Genomic DNA, 16,314 nt, shown 5'->3' with positions numbered 1-16,314 from the left:
TGCTCTCTTCACGTTGTTGCATTAGGAGACCAAATTTAACATTATCGCCCCCTCTGTTTAATATCTGAATTGAGAACCTGACATGAGGTACTGAGACAGTAGAGGGCGATAATGCTACAGTGTACGTTGGCTGCCTACAACCGTAAAACCTAAAGAGCAAGAAGGGGTGGGGTGTTCATTTTTCTGCATGGCTAGGATTTTAACTTTTTGTTTGTGCGCCTCTTGTTTCTCCTCAATTTGATGGAACTTAAATGAAACTAAACCTCGACAACATGCTCAAAATTAAATAGTTTGTGGAATCGGAGGCCAGTCCGTTTTTCTTCAATCCGTTTTGGGAGTCGTACTTTAGCCTAGCTGGCAGCTAACAAAGGAACACGTCGTCTGCATCAGTACGTCGTCAAGCGAACACAAAAAAGTGTGAAAAATGCCCGTGAGAACGACACCCTTTGCCAAAAAGTTTCAGATGGAACTTTATGGCGTGAAAGAGGATCTCTCATGTCATCAACATTCTATTGTTTGCAAAATGATGCAAGTTAAAGTTGTTCTTCACAAACTCGAAGGTACGTTCACTTTTGACGATCATTATTGCATAATAGACCAATATATACTTTATGTTACACAATTGATATTTCATAATGAAATATTTAACAGGGTGGGCAATGTTTCAGATCGTGACTTTATTGAATGGATCGAAGCACGACAGCACATAGCATTATGGGTAGAACTTAGAAGTGCTACAATGATGAATCACTAGATGTCGGCAACTGCTCTATATTCATTACTTTAATCTGTGACATCTTCCTTCCTTTAGGTTACTGTTCTGTAACTTTAAAGTAAAATTTTATTCACATTAAACATTGCTGCCCACCATGACTTATTGTTCTGAACATGAACTATTCTTGTACAGTGGTACCTCCACCTACGATGAAAGTTTCGATCGAATATTTTGCCTGCGATATGATCAAAATTTCGAGATGCGACCAAGCCAGGTGGCCATGACATTAGAGGCTGTTTACCACTGTAGCGTATTTTTTTGCCACATCTCTTTTGTGTAACAGATATCTATGAGCTTTTGTGTAAAGTTACATTAAACATATATTTGAGTGTGTATGTATATATTAATCCAAGTTAATTTAAATGTGTTCGTTTACGGGTGCGTTTTGCAGATAGTTCAAAGCAAAGTAAATGGGATCATTAAGAATCATCAAATTAAATCATTAAGACAGAAAAGCAGCAAAAACACAAAACGCGCAAGAGGAGCTACCGCCATAGGCTGCCACTTGAACAGCGCCATCTTGGTTGCGGTAGCAAAAACGGATCCAGACTCAAAGATGTGTTAAAAATTGGAACCACACACAGGAGGTCTTCCACAAGATGGGGAACTTCTGCAGACTGTGAACGAGATAGAGAATATGCAGAGGTACTCTTCCAAGCTTATCCCCACTGTTCCTCAGTAGTCTGGAGCTGAAGACAACTGTAGGAGAGTAGAACTCCTCGACTCTGTGCCTGGGCTGGTAATTATGAGGCCCATGATGGAATGATTGGTCAGAGGTGTTGCTTCTTCTCCCGGCACTTTTGTCCTGCGCCGAATATCCACCGGTATTGAGAAGTTGCTCCCTCTGCTGCGCATTGTAACAGCTAGTCCCATGTGTATGAGAGCGTAGGCATGGCTGAATGGTTCCAAAAAAAAGTAGCAGAAAGAAGCCACGCTAACATAACAAGGAAAGTTGTAAAAACATTAAAGACTTAAGTACAAAGTAAAGTAAAAAGGAATGTATTAAGAAATATTAAAATGTCATTAAAAAGATAGAAGGGCTATAAAACCTGAAAGACATGAGTGGGCAGAGCTACCTCCACCGGCAGCCGGTGTGAAAGGCGCCATCTTGGAAAAAAATAAAAATGAACTAAACAACGAGAGCAGCGATCAAACAATGATCTCAAAGTTGCGGCCCGAAGGCCAAGCCTGGCCCATTACCACTCCGTGGTGCGGCCTGCGAAAGTAGTTCTACATTTAATGCTAAAATTCAAATGCAGCTTATAAATAAATAGAATATTAACGATCATAAGAGATCATCACTACATTACTCCGCACAGACATTAAGGTATTGAGGCAAGAGCGCTTCACCTCATAGAACTGCCAGTACCATCAGAGGAGGGGATCAAGACCACCTTCGACCCCAAGGAGGCTGAATACCTGAATCTGGCAGCCAAGTGCCAGAAAATTGTCTGGAAATGCACCATCTACCCAGTCGAGGTTTGCTGCCGAGGCTACGTTGGTCTTCTCCCACTGTTTTTGATCCTTTCATTCATTTTCTGATATGCATAATCTTGTTATGGGGTGCTTGAGCCTATCCCGGCTGCCTTAAGGCCAGAGGTGAGGAACACCTTGAATCGGTGGCCAGCCAATCGCAGAGCATGAGGAGAAAAACAACCAGTCACGCTCACACTCATACCTAAGGGAAATTAAGTGTCCAATCAGACTTTACCTCTATTTCAATCTCATTAATCCTCCAAATAATAACAGACCTGCTACTTAATAAAAGTTAATGCTTTTTTAATGTCTCCCCTCTGGTGAAAGCATTTTTATTAAATTAAGATCTAAAACATAAAAGAGAATGTTTACAATGAAAGGGCTCCAAAAAAGATTTGACTAATTCTAAGGAGATACATCACCAGTGAAGAAACTTGAATGACCAATAGTCCCTTACTTGGAAAAATGCACCTATAAACAGTTTTCAACTCGTGTTGCTGATGAAGAGAATAATGCAGTAGTAAGTACTGCATTGAGACAAAATGTATGGCGCCCTCTTCTGTTTGGTTTCATTTCTGGGAACAAGAAATTCAGTCATTTTATAATTAGAAAATGGATAATCAATTATTTTTGTGTCTTTGCAGGTTTTAGAAATGACCTTAGTGCTGATGGGCAGGAGTCTGTTGACCTTGAAGGGGAAGTTGAGCTCCCCCAAATCAAAGAGGAAAAGCTACAGTTCTCTCAACAACAAATGGGAGATGAGCAACTTCCAATTAAAAGGAGGAAAGATGATTTCACCTGGTCACTTGGTGAGTTACTGAAGAAGGAAGATGTGCTGGGCTTGGCCAGCGGAGGGGCGGAGCCTGCAAACACATCAACTTGGCCCCGAATTAAAGTGGAGGTGCCAGAGTTCCCTCAGCAGTGCAAAAGAGAAGAGCAAACAACAATCAAAAACAAGGAATGTGTCAAATGGTCAACTGGTGAGCCTTTCAAGAGTGAAGATGATATGGGTGTGGCCAACAGAGGGAAGGAGCTTCTGAGCGGAAGCTCAACAGAAGGATGTCGAGCAGAACATTTCATTGCTCCTTCATCAGATGGCAACGACCTGCTTTCGGACAATGATGATGTTGCCAGTGGAGGGGCGGAGCCTGCAAACACCAAAACATGGCCCCTAATTAAAGAGGAGGAGCAAGGGTTCCCACAAAAACAAATTGGAGAAGAGGAACTTCCAATCAAAAAGGAGGTAGATCATTTCACCTGGTCACCAGGTGAGTCCGTGAAAAGGGATTATCTGGGTGTGGCCAGCGAAGGGGCAGATTCTGCAAACGCCTCAGCATGGCCCCAAATTAAAGAGGAAAGGCCAGAGTTTCCTCAACAGTGCGAAAGAGAAGAGGAACCTCCAATCAAAAACGACTGTGTCAAATGTTCAACTGGTGAGCCTTTCAAGAGTGAAGATGATCTGGGCGTGGCCAATAGAGGGGTGGAGCTTCTGAACGGCAGCTCAACAGAAGGATGGCGAGCAGAAAATGTAATTTCTCCTTTATCAGATGGCAACAAGTTGCTTGATGATGATGATGATGATGATGATGAAGATATGAAAAATCCCACCGGTGACAAACTCTGCAAATGCTTTCAGTGTGGGAAAATCTTTGGGAAAAAGTCCTCTTTGAAAGTACACACAAGAACCCACACGGGTGAAAAACCATTTTCATGCTCAGTTTGTGGTCAAAGATTCACACAGGTGGGACACTTAAATAGTCATGCAGGAACACACACAGGTGACAAACCATTTTCATGTTCAGTTTGTGGTCAAAGTTTCACAGCGAAGGGAAGCTTAAAAAGACACGTAGTAACCCACACAGGTGAAAAACCATTTTCGTGTTCAGTTTGTGGTCAACGATTCACACAGAAGGGAAGCTTAAATTTTCATGTAAGATCACACACTGGTGAAAAAACATTTTCGTGTTCTGTTTGTGGTCAGACATTTGCACGGAAGGATAAATTAGAAAGACACACAAGAACCCACACTGGTGAAAAACCATTTTTATGTTCAGTTTGTGGTCAAAGATTCACAGTGAAGGCAAGCTTAACTAGCCATGCAAGAATACACACAGGTGAAAAACCCTTTTCGTGTTCAGTTTGTGGTCAAGGATTCACAAAGAAGGGAAACTTAATTAGCCATGCAAGGACACATACTGGTGAAAAACCATTTTCATGTTCAGTTTGTGGTCAAAGATTCACAGAGAACAGAAGCTTAATTAGTCATGCAAGAACCCACACTGGTGAAAAACCATTTTCGTGTTCCGTTTGTGGTCAAAGATTCAAAGAGAAGGGAAGCTTAAAAAAACACGTAATAATCCACACTGGTGAAAAACCATTTTCGTGTTCAGTTTGTGGTCAACGATTCACACAGAAGGGAAGCTTAAATATTCATGCAAGATCACACACTGATGAAAAATCATTTTCATGTTGTTTGTGGTCAGACATTTGTACGGAAGGATCAATTTGAAAGACACACAAGAACCCACACTGGTGAAAAACCATTTTCGCGTTCAGTTTGCAGTAAAGCCTTTTCTACAAAAGAAAACTTAAAAAGGCACACAAGAACCCACACAAGTGAAAAACCATTTTCATGTTCAGTTTGTGGTCAAGGATTCACAGACAAGGGAAGCTTAAAAAGACACACAACAACCCACCCTGGTGAAAAAACATTTTCATGTTCAGTTTGTGGTCAAGGATTCACAGAGAAGAGAAGCTTAAAAAGACACGTAATAACCCACCCTGGTGAAAACCTATTTTCGTGTTCAGTTTGCAGTAAAGCTTTTTCTAAAAAAGAAAACTTAAAAACCCACACAAAAACCCACACAGGTGAAAAACCATTTTCATGTTCAGTTTGTGGTCAAAGGTTCACACGGATGGGACACTTAAATAGGCATGCAAGAACACACACTGGTGAAAAAACATTTTCGTGTTCAGTTTGTGGTAAATCATTTTCTCAACACCAAAACTTAAAAAGGCACATAAGTACACACAGGTAAAAAGCCATTTTCCTGCTCAGTTTGTGGTCGGACATTTTCCCGAAAGAGAAGCTTAGAAGAACACTTATTAACCCACACTGGAGAACAATGTTTTCCTGCTCAGTCTGTGACCACAGATGCGCTATAACAGCCCAATTAAAAAGCTACACAATTCAAAAACATTTTCCAGGCGCAGTTAATGTTCCAACATTTTCACATTAGGGAACCTAAAAAGAAAACTCAACAACCCACACAGGAGAAAAGCACCATTTTGCTCAATTTGTGGCAGCAATATCTTAAAAACACAATTGCTCACAACGGTCAGAAACCCCTTTCCTGCTCAGCTTCTTGCCAGAGATTTAGTCGTAAGGATAGACCTAAAAGATGCAAATGTGTTGTGACAAGCAATAGCCAAGGACGGCTTTGCTTGCTTTATCAAACTTCTGTATGAAAGATCATTGTAATCAAAGTATAATTATATTTTGCATTCTGAAAATCATGTTGACACTTTTTAATGTGTAATAACAATCCACACTTCAAATACAGTATTTCCTTAAGATACTAGTTTATTGCGGGATAGTATGTCAATTGACTCGTATCTCAAGTCAATTCTTCCAATAGAAATGCACAAAATATAAATTAAGCCATTTCCATCCTAAAAAACAAAACATCAAATTTGTTCTAATTTACTACTGACTCATTTGGAAACCATCTGGTAGGCTCATATCTGAAATTTGTCCCATATGTTGGAACACTTGTATGTCAAGGTATTACTGTACTGCTCCCCTACTTACGAACAAGTTAGGTTCCGATCGCTTGTTCATAAGTTGAAAGTGTTCATACGTTGAAATTGTTCAAATTGAAGTTGATTCAGTGCTATAATTTGTATTATAATTTATGTTTAAGGCCTTAATATGTATATTGAAGGTTTATATAAGTGCATTTGTATGTTTAAGGCTTTTATAAGTAACCGGCATTGGTTTGTACTCAAAGAAACATTTAATAAAATGGAGAGAATACATACAGTAATGTATACATACATACATTGGAGAGAGAGAGAGAGATTTACTACAAACTGGCCAAAAGAAGCTATCTAATGACGATTGCAGTTTTCTTTTTGTTCCATCATAAATTATGCGGTAGCACTATATGGCATCATTCAATTGATTTGAAACCTTTTTGCAACGTTCAATATTTAGGTCCTGCTGCTCGATCTTTCTGTTTATAAATGTTACTGACGGTCGAACGATGCAAGTTCTATTCCCGTGCAACGCTCACCACTTTCTCGCACACATCAAGCTTCTTTATTATTGCCACTTTCGTTTTAAATGAAATGGCTTGCCTCTTCCTTGCACCTCCCTTACTAGAAGCCTTTCGCTTTTCACCAACCATATTGAATAATGGATGCACGAGATATTTAATGATAAAAATGAAAAAGGTTCTTTGCGCACTGGAGATACGTCACGCACTGCAGAGGAGGAGGCTCTCACAGCGCCAGGCGTCAGTATTAGCGGTGGGAAGAAACACTACTTGGAAAATGGCACGCAATACAAAATCGAACTTGTGAACATTTTTCCACAAAAACCCAATTTGCAGACATGTTCATATGTACAGTTTGTTCGTAAGTTGAATGTTCGTAAGTAGGGAAGTGTCTGTACTATGATACATACCCATTAGAACTAACAAACTAATCACTTACCGAGAGGCTGAGCTTCACTATACTAAATAGATCCAGCCTTTCATAGAATAATTCCATCCTTAGATAGTCCAGGTAGTCAGCCATGTGACATGCTTGACACACACTTATTAGAATACGTATTTCTTAAGAACAGAGAATTACATAACATAGTTTTGTTGTGAATACTAACCGATTGTCTCAGGTATAGACATTTAAATAAGTTATTATTAAACACCCCTCTTAAGACAACTATGTGACACCACAATAATATAAAATATCTTTAACATCCACCCTTTACGTGACTAAGTACATGCCTAGAGATATTTATTTAGTTAACATGACATGATACAAAGCACACCAAATTTGAATCACATATAATCTTTATTAGTATAGAGATTCACCATTATATAAAATACAAATAGATTACAAGACATATTGCTGTTCCAAGTCATAAATCCTCGATATTAGTACTGGTCAGAATCATTTTATTGTTAACACACTTGCACATGCATTTTTACATGAAATGACATTCACAATTCCATCTGTTGTATCTATTGGAAGACTTAACATTTACTTTCATTTAGTTTCAACTCTTTTCAACACAATTAATTACAAATGTGAAAGGTGAGTTTCCTAATTGACACTTATACAAATTTGACTTCATTTTTTGAACATGCCAATGATTGCTGATAAGAAACATAAGCCCCCACTTTTTGAAAATATATCGTAAATGACTACTTAGGAATAGAAATGGTTAGAACTAATACTATTGTGTCCTTCATTCTATGTACTTTAGTACTTTGAGTTAAGAATACAAGACCATTGAGAAAACTAATATATCATAATAAAAGCAAGCCTGGACCAAAAAGGAATGTAAATGAATTGCTATTTAAGGAGTTATTTTATCACCTAAAAAAAATCCTAAAACTAATAGAGTAATATTCAAATGAGATGTATCACAAACAACTAATGAACATTTCACTAACATTAATCATATTTCAAATATTTTCTCCAGAAAGGGTCAACCTGTTTACTCTTAGGCATGATGAAGGATTTTCTAAAAAGGCAATATCCAACTCTACTCCTTAAAAGCCATATGCACATTTGGCCCAAATAAACATTAAATTCATCAAAACAAATAACAAAAGCCTGCTTGGGACTTCAACTTATTTTTTAAATCCAAGTGCTCAACCTAAAATAACTAAACATCAATAAAACTTAACCCGGGGACTTGAACCCTCTCTCTGTGGGTGAAGACACATGCAGTTAACAACAGGACCATATGACCCTTAAAGGCCAACCACTCCCTGGTCATACTTGGCCTCGCCTTCTTGACTGCAAACACACACAAAAACAAATGACATTGTAACATCAGCAAACAGTATTGATCATATATACAGTGAAGTCTCGGTTATCGCGGTTATTGGGGACCGAGACCACCCGCAAAAACTGAATATCCGCAAAGTAGTGACGCCCCTTCAAAAAATGCTTAAAAAAACGTATACAGGTATACAGTATACCCCCTCTGTTTACAGTACACCATAAAGAATACGGGTAGAGAGAGTGAAATTCATGTTATAACAATCAAAACTAAAATATGTTGTCTGTTTACAATAACATTGAGGGTCTAGAACGCTGTTCTACTGAACTATTTACTTTCGAACAACCAATTATCGTTATTCAGCTTTCAAAAACAAGCAAACACTACGATTAGCTAACACAATTAGCTCGTCGTTTTGCGCAACAAATTAACATTTATAATTTCTTTCTGGGGGTTTAAGATTACAGTAATACCCGCACATGAATAAAATTGTACCATACCATATAGAAAATGGGTGTAGAGAGAGAGAGAGAGATTTGTGTTAAACAATCAAGCAACATTAACTTACCTCTTACAATAAGTTCTTCTAAGCGTAGTTGATGAAAAGATCTGTGCAATACGATGATGTAATAACGATGAATGACTGCACAGGGGCATGAAGAGCTTTACTGCTCCTCGGATGACGCCTCAGACGATGCAGGAGGCGGCATAGTGGCAGCAGGTGGTGTTGTAATGGATGCAGGAGGTGGCGTAGTGGCTATAGGAGGTGGCCTAGTGGCTATAGGAGGTGGCGTAAGGGATGCAAGAGGATCTTCTGCTGTTTTTTTGCGCGTAAGAAACATCGTTATTGGTAGCTGTTACGACTCCCCCTGGGGTATGATATACCAGGGAGTCGCAACTATCACAGCAGACAGGTTCGGTCAAAGATGAGTTCGGACACACATTGCAAGTAGCCTTCAGTTATTTTTATTTACAATAAAGTCAACAAAACAGACTACGGGATAACATAGGGGAAGCACGAGACATTAAAGTGGCACCCTCAAATAAACACGGTAAAACCCCCTCCCAGACAGGTGTCCAAATGAACACCCACAAAATACAGGAAATAAGACCGAAGGATGCCACTGTTAAACTGATGTAATATAATCTAGACAGGGGAATAACTGTGTCTAAATGCACAAACTATATGTATACCCATGGGTGTCTAAACTTATCTCAAGTCCCCCTATGCAACCCAAAATCATTAACAACACATACAAAATATAATGGAGTAACATACTCACAAGCCTGCAACTCAGCAAGGCAAGGGCCAGGGCAAGAAGGGAGTGAACTGACTACTGAAAAGGCTTTAAATAAGGTCAGGAGGGATGATTGGGGAATTAATTACAGCTGTGTTTGGCCTGGGCAGGGCTCTGTCACAGGGGTGGAGCCAGAGCTGGAGATAAAACACCTCCTACTGGTGTGTGTCCAGGCTGCCAGCCGTAACAGTAGCTGTGAACGTTGTTTTTTTTTGGTCGATGAAGATGCGCCTCTAAACAGCCATGACGCCATCAATGCGATTGCTGAACTCTCTTGGACTTTCACTTTTTCTTCGGTTCACTAGATGCACCAAGGGACAAAGAGCGTTTGGGAGGCATCACTAAGGGCTTCACAAAACTTTTACACTTAACTTGGCGAGAAGCGTACTGTATAGCACGAGATAATCGTGGACTGAGAATGGGCATCGGCAGAAGCTTGGGTTACTATATTGAATGGGCCAATGGGGAGTCAAGTAGTTCAGCGAGTATTCAGCTGGCCAATCAGCTTGTGTTTATGCCCGTGATGTTTTGCGCATACGTGCATTCTTTGTGTTTTAAAAATTTGTAAAATGATGCAATTATTAATTCTAATTGAATATTTATTTTCAAATTTTGTAAAGTAATGTAATTTCTAATTTTAATTTAATGTTTTTCATTATTTATTTTTTCATTAAAAAAAACGCAAAGCTATGAAGCCGCCATGGTGGAACTGCGAAGTAGCGAGGTCGCAATGTAATTTCATGAGTCTATCATCCAAACTGCATGCTTCTACTTGATCTGGATCAGCTTTGCATGATGTGTCCCATATGGTCTAGCGGTCAGGATTCCTGGTTTTCACCCAGGTGGCCCGGGTTCGACTCCCGGTATGGGAAACTTCAAACTGTGTGGATGGAGTGAGAAGTTTCATAATTTTCAGAAACAAATCCCTATTGTTTTCCACAAGCCTTTCCCACTTCTAACCCAGTAGATGTCTGTTTCTAATGATGTGTTAATGTAATGAGTCTATCATTAAAGCTTCATACTTCTACTTGATTTGGATCAGGTTTCTATAAAATATCCCTTTTGGTCTAGTGGTCAGGATTCCCGGTTTTCACCTGGGTGCCCCCGGTTTAACTCCCAGTTGGAAACTTTCTTACATCGGACCGCTATACTTTCCGGAAACAAATTCCAATTGTTTGCCATAAGCCTTTCTCGGTTCTAGCCAAGTAGATCTCTGTTGCTAATGATGTGGTCATTTATTGAGTCTATCATCCTAGCTTCATGCTTCTATATGATCTGGATTGGCTTCCCCATGAAATTTCCCATATGGTCTGGAGCTCAGGATTCCTGGTGTTCACCTAGGTAGCCTGGGTTCGACTCCCTCGATGGGAAACTTCCAACTAGATGGCTTTTTATGTTCTCAAGTTTTTTTTTCTTTTTCAAATGAATGACAACAAAACACAACACAATTTGACAAAAAGCGATACATATGACCCTCTTGTTCATAGAGATCTGGCGGCATTGACTGAACAACTCCCTCCTCTGGCTAGTGGAGGAAGTCCATGGCTCATGAAATTCTTGGCCTCAATGAGTGGACAGAATTGTGCGCTTGGTGACCTGAGACAGGCCATGACAGCTTCCTGCACTTAACATCAGCTATGAATGATAGAAGAAGAGGCAGGAGCTACTAGACATCCTCATGAAATTCCATTGACCCAGGTATCAGACGCCTTATTTAAGGCAATTTAAAATGCCTTCCCAAGACCTCATGATTGTTTCCACACACCGATGGAACTGGAGGTCCGGTGCACTATGAACAATGTGTTAAAAACTGGATAGAAAGCACCGGCTTCCATCCATCTGGCATATTTGAGAGTGAAATATTGTTCAGAACAGCTGTTGTCAGAGGGTCTTCCGGAACCTGTGTAAAAGGAATTGAAGAAGGACCCAGACTTGTTGACAGGTGACGAACCTAGATTTAAACATAACCTGACTCACCATTGTAAGATGTATGATGAAGAAAAAGGTCAAAGAAAAAAACAAAACACAATTTGACCTCTGCCCTGTTAAAACTCCAACTTTCTAAATTACACTTAACAAGACGGGCAATCTGCTCAGATGTTCCAGGGTTATGATGAGGCCCGAGATGATAGTCAGTTCTATGGTGGGTACGGTGGTCGCGGGCGCGGTTTCTCTGGTGGCCGAATCCCTGACTACTCCCAACAGTCAAGCTAGTTTTATTAACAAAGGGTCATGCGACCTAGGTACAAACTTTAGGCGGGAAGAGGTGAACAAAGAAATGGGGGTGTCGTGATAGATGACACCTCCCTAACTAAAAGGTATCATGATGGAAGTTTCCACTAGGTCATGCAAAATTATATTCTAGTGACTACACTATATAAACCAAAAGACATAATAATAATAAGCATAAAATACATCCACACTTCACAATATCTATTGGAGCTACCATCCAACGTGGGCCGGATGGCCTCACAGTGACTTTACCAAATGACGCAAAGATTCCGTGTTCACAACCAGTACGAACACGTGGACAATGGTTGATGTGTCCTTTGCAACAAGATTCGGAGGTAGAAAGAATCTATTGACCCTGAAACTCCGGCCACTGGGGGACTGTTGTCTGTTTATTACCTGTAGAAATCATTCATTGACTCACTCTGACCTTACCATTCACCCATGGATGATTTTCATTGTACGTTATTTCATGACAGACGATGACTTAATCTATCCTGACCGTTTTCAGAAGGTTCTTGGAACACTCTGGTAGTTGAAATCCACCAAAATTGTTGTGGGTCTGGAAGGTGTAGCGTCATATGTTGATTTGGATAAATCACAAAAAGTGTGGTACAAAATGTCAGATAAAGCTGACCCACACATTTCTTTGGCTCTTTCTCATGGTCATGTAGCTCACTAACTAGGTCCAATGTTAAAAAAATAATAATAAAAAAATTAAAACTTCTTAAAGTCATTGAGTGACAGACCACTGACATCCCAGGACTGACTTATTCCAAAATGCACGCCATTTTGGAAGAAATAATCTTGACTCGAGAACATGGCAGGAAATTGACTGATCACCACCAGACAGAGGACTTGAAGGTACTGTTCTTTTACAGTATGTGGATGACCTTTGTATTGCGCTAACTACTTCTGAAATCTGTCTGGAGGTCAATAAGCTTCATGATTGGAAAAGAGGAAACCGATGCAGCCTATGTGTCTCTGGTCCAAGAACTGGCCCCGGCGGCTGCCCTGGCAAACCTGAATTTTGACAAACCCTTGTATCTTGATGTGCTGACAATGCCAAACTGACCCTTAAACTAAGACCTGGTGATTTTCATACAGCCCTATGGCCAGGGGCTGAGATGAGATCACCATTGACTTCATGGACATGATACATGTAAACAGGAAAATGATACCTTCTGGTCAATGTAGATTGGCCGGAAGCGTACCATGTGCTAGGGAGGACTCGGCAGTAGTCATTATTTTGGCTCCAAGCTCTCCCATTGGCTTTACTGAAGGGGTTCCATTACCAGATCTCTCACATTCAGCATATTTGTCTCAACTGCATTCTCTTGTATCTAGTATTTCTTCACAGGTACAGGAGGCTGCTGCAGCTGCACGTGATCCCCCAAAGGTGGCATTTGATTCTCCTGGGGACAGGTCACATACACCTTAACACAGTGGTGTCAAACATTCGGCCCGCGGGCTGGATCCGGCCCGTCTGGTGGTTTAGTACGGCCCGGGGAAGAAAGCTGCATTGTATTAAAAAAAAAAAAATTCTTTAAAATCTGTAGTTCTTGTATTATCTGCTAGGGGCGCAGTGTTTTAGTATGTGCAGACAACATGAATTGACATTTATTTATGTTCTTATGTTATTCTCTTGTTCATAATATATTGTTCATAATGTAAAAGGAAAATTATTTTAATAAACATTTTGATAATGTACTCATTCTTTGCACTACTTATTAGTATTAGTGACTAATACAAAGGAAAAAAGTGGGCTTGTTGTTAGTTCTATGTAATTTTGCAATGAGTTTACTGGTCCGGCCCGCTTGATCTCAAATTGAGCTGTATTCGGCCCGCAGACCAAAGGGAGTTTGACACCCCTGTCTTAACATGACACGTAGTCCCTGGACATGTTTCCTGGTCCGGATTGGTCTTATCCCAGTCCAAGAGAGGGAGGTAGGGTACAGGATGTTTTTGCTTCTAATTGTTCTTTTTATTTTGTGAAGGAGTGCTTCACATGCGTATGTCATACTCCTGTTGGACGAACCCCAATCAGACAGAGGTGGCTCCAATGACACCGCAATGTCCAACAAATGAGACACCACTGGCTTCCTGACACTGTGTGTGGTCCTCTGATCCGTATAATCCATGGTGACCCATCGGTGGACGATTGGTTTAGGATGACTACAGGTATTACGGTAGTATCTAACAATTGGCTGTTAATGGCAGAGCAAGATGCCAGCGAAAAACAAAATAAAAATAATAATAATAATTTGACAAATCAGTAGCCCACCAAAATTTTACCTATCTCAAATAAATAGGACTGGAAAATCGTTGGGTCACATTCCATCTGACTAGTGTGTTGTAAATCTGTCTTTTCCGGTGCCATGCCCCTGATCCCAAGCTTGCATCTGGTTATGGTATGGAAGTGATAAGTTGCTTCTGGTGTGTTCTACTGTGTTTTTGTTGCTTCCAGTTTCTGTTTCCCAAGTGGATCTCTTACATCACAACAAGAGAGCATCACCTGCCTGGAAAGGTTTGTTTAATGAAAGGGTGGGGGGACCACTCCCTAAAGTTGAGTATGCTCAGTCGCCCCAAACTGACCATTTTACACCTCCGCTGAACACGGAAATTTCTGGCACGTCTTTACTGTCTCTCTGATGATCTCAGCTTGGCCTCAGAAGACGAGTACTCAACTGCCAACTTCCATTTCTTAACAGCACCTCTCCTCACTGCCTTCTTCCTGGTTTGTAATGTTTGGATTTAGCTGGCTCAGAATTTAGTGAGCAGGTCACCGACACACTGGTCATCTGAACTGCAATCCCAGCGGTGCCTACGAATATTGCACCCTGCATTTTCATACTGCTTGAAACACAGGGAGAAATAATCACAGTAATTAGTTGTTGTCCTCAATCCAACTTTTACTGTAATCCCCAACATGCAATCATTAATAACTGAATCACTTTAGCATGTCACACCATGAGTCGTTTTGCAATCCAAGTTGTTTGCATTCCTTATCAATCAGCCGAAGTAGCTCAGTTGGGAGAGTGTTAGACTGAAGATCTGAAGGTCCCTGGTTCCAGCCCGGGTTTCGGCAGCACATTGCACTAGGCAAATGTGTCCTAAATCAACTGTTTCCTTGTAAGCCATTAGTAGTTTTGCAGTCAAGTTTTACTCTTGTCACCAACATGGTCTGAATTTGCTCAGATAAGAAATGATGGAGAACATTCCCCTGATCGACCGTCGTCTTTGTCAGTCCATTGGACTCTCTAAATTAAATGCTCCAGTTTCAATATTGTACTAGTAAGCCAGGAGTAAATTTGCAGTCCAAATTGGTTGGTAATCATAATAATCAGCCAAAGTAGCTCAGATGGGGTGTTATACTGAGGATGTAACGGTACCTGGTTCAATCCCGGCTTTTGGCAACACATTGGACTTTACAAACCAACTCTAATTCAGGAGGCAGTCAGTTTGAAATTGGCTTCCTTGTAAGCCATGAGTGGTTTTGCAGTCAAGTTTGTTCCTTGTCACCTCCATGACCAAAATTGGCTCAGATAGAGAATGTTGCAAATTTACGACAATATGCGAGTAATCACAAAGGTTGAGCGGATAGCGATCCTGCTGCACCAGCATCTTCTTAAGTGCTCTAGGTCTGCATTCTAAAGTAAAGGTCCAGAAACTAGTCCTTGGAATGAGGACTTGGTGACTGGTTATGACCCCGAGTTCTCTTTGGACAATTTGAAGAATGATTTAATACAACAATGATTAAATACACACATATATAATAGTATTACAGAATAAACCCAACAATAAGAATTTCTTTTCTCATATTTAGATGTAATTTTCGATTGTTTTCACTTTTTTACCTGTCTTTTTCATTTGTTTTTTTAACTGAGACTGCATTTTCTTTTTGGTGAGAACATGCTCTCAAATATGTGTTTGAAACTAGAAGGCAATTAAACACTTGTTAGTATTTAAATAGATGACAAAAAGAAAAATGGAATGAAATAAAAAGGAATTTTCCTATTTGACTATTTTCTGTTCCTTTTTCACAATGATTTTTAGGCCTGACCATGTTTTACTGTATTACTTCTGCCTTCATCAAAATGTCAAAGCATTTGCGGGACGTGTTTCAGAAAAATGATTAGTTTTTTGTCAGATTCCGATCTTGTGAAAATGATGCGATCAGTTTTGATTCCCGATCAATTTCTATCGGAATTTTGATCAGAAGAATATGAAGTGAGAAAAGGTAACTTTTGCAGAATCAATAATTTTCAAGAACATTATTTCACACCAATGGTAACACTTGGAAGTGGTGTAGTTTGCTTCTACAAAACAAGAACTGATGTTAATAGCAGAGAATGGTTTCGATCCATTGACCTCTGGGTTATGGGCCCAGCACGCTCCCGCTGCGCCACACTGCTTCTTCCATCTTCAGCTATCAAATCAAAGCACATATACAGATGAATCATGGGTATTCTCACCTGCTGACGGAGCTCCTGTGGACCACCAGCGCAAGAACCTCGGTC

At 40.2% G+C, this 16,314-nt stretch overlaps 1 protein-coding gene and 2 non-coding genes across 5 annotated transcripts; all 3 read left to right on the top strand.

Moving 5' to 3' along the window:
• The first annotated feature begins 156 nt into the window (after positions 1 to 156).
• On the top strand, positions 157 to 15,636 carry LOC144213360 (uncharacterized). 3 transcript variants are annotated; one of them, XR_013329939.1, is made up of 4 exons: positions 157 to 560; positions 2,896 to 3,779; positions 11,053 to 13,975; positions 14,262 to 15,636. XR_013329939.1 is itself a non-coding variant. In XM_077741785.1 (3 exons), exons 1-3 carry the CDS (start codon positions 425 to 427, stop codon positions 11,071 to 11,073), a joined length of 1,041 nt encoding a protein of 346 aa, XP_077597911.1. In that variant the 5' UTR covers positions 157 to 424; the 3' UTR covers positions 11,074 to 15,636. The 3 variants fall into 3 exon arrangements, 2 of the variants coding, with proteins under 2 accessions (XP_077597911.1, XP_077597910.1); XM_077741785.1 differs by having other exon boundaries at positions 11,053 to 15,636; XM_077741784.1 differs by lacking the exons at positions 11,053 to 13,975; positions 14,262 to 15,636 and having other exon boundaries at positions 2,896 to 8,157.
• Positions 10,366 to 10,437, top strand: trnae-uuc (transfer RNA glutamic acid (anticodon UUC)). The gene has a single exon. It is a non-coding gene; the product is annotated as a tRNA-Glu (tRNA).
• On the top strand, positions 14,810 to 14,882 carry trnaf-gaa (transfer RNA phenylalanine (anticodon GAA)). Its single transcript has one exon. It is a non-coding gene; the product is annotated as a tRNA-Phe (tRNA).
• Positions 15,637 to 16,314: the final 678 nt, after the last annotated feature.

This window comes from Stigmatopora nigra, chromosome 20 (assembly GCF_051989575.1).
Source record: "Stigmatopora nigra isolate UIUO_SnigA chromosome 20, RoL_Snig_1.1, whole genome shotgun sequence".
NCBI lineage: Eukaryota > Metazoa > Chordata > Actinopteri > Syngnathiformes > Syngnathidae > Stigmatopora > Stigmatopora nigra.
Note: the sequence above shows the minus strand (reverse complement) of the source record. Positions and strands in the feature narration are given on the sequence as shown.

Excerpts from the sequence above, each read along its gene's own strand:
- LOC144213360 (XM_077741784.1), top strand. The coding sequence starts at position 425 with ATGCCCGTGAGAACGACACCCTTTGCCAAAAAGTTTCAGATGGAACTT. Across the intron at positions 561-2,895 it reads TGTTCTTCACAAACTCGAAG|GTTTTAGAAATGACCTTAGT; the intron begins GTACGTTCACTT and ends GTGTCTTTGCAG.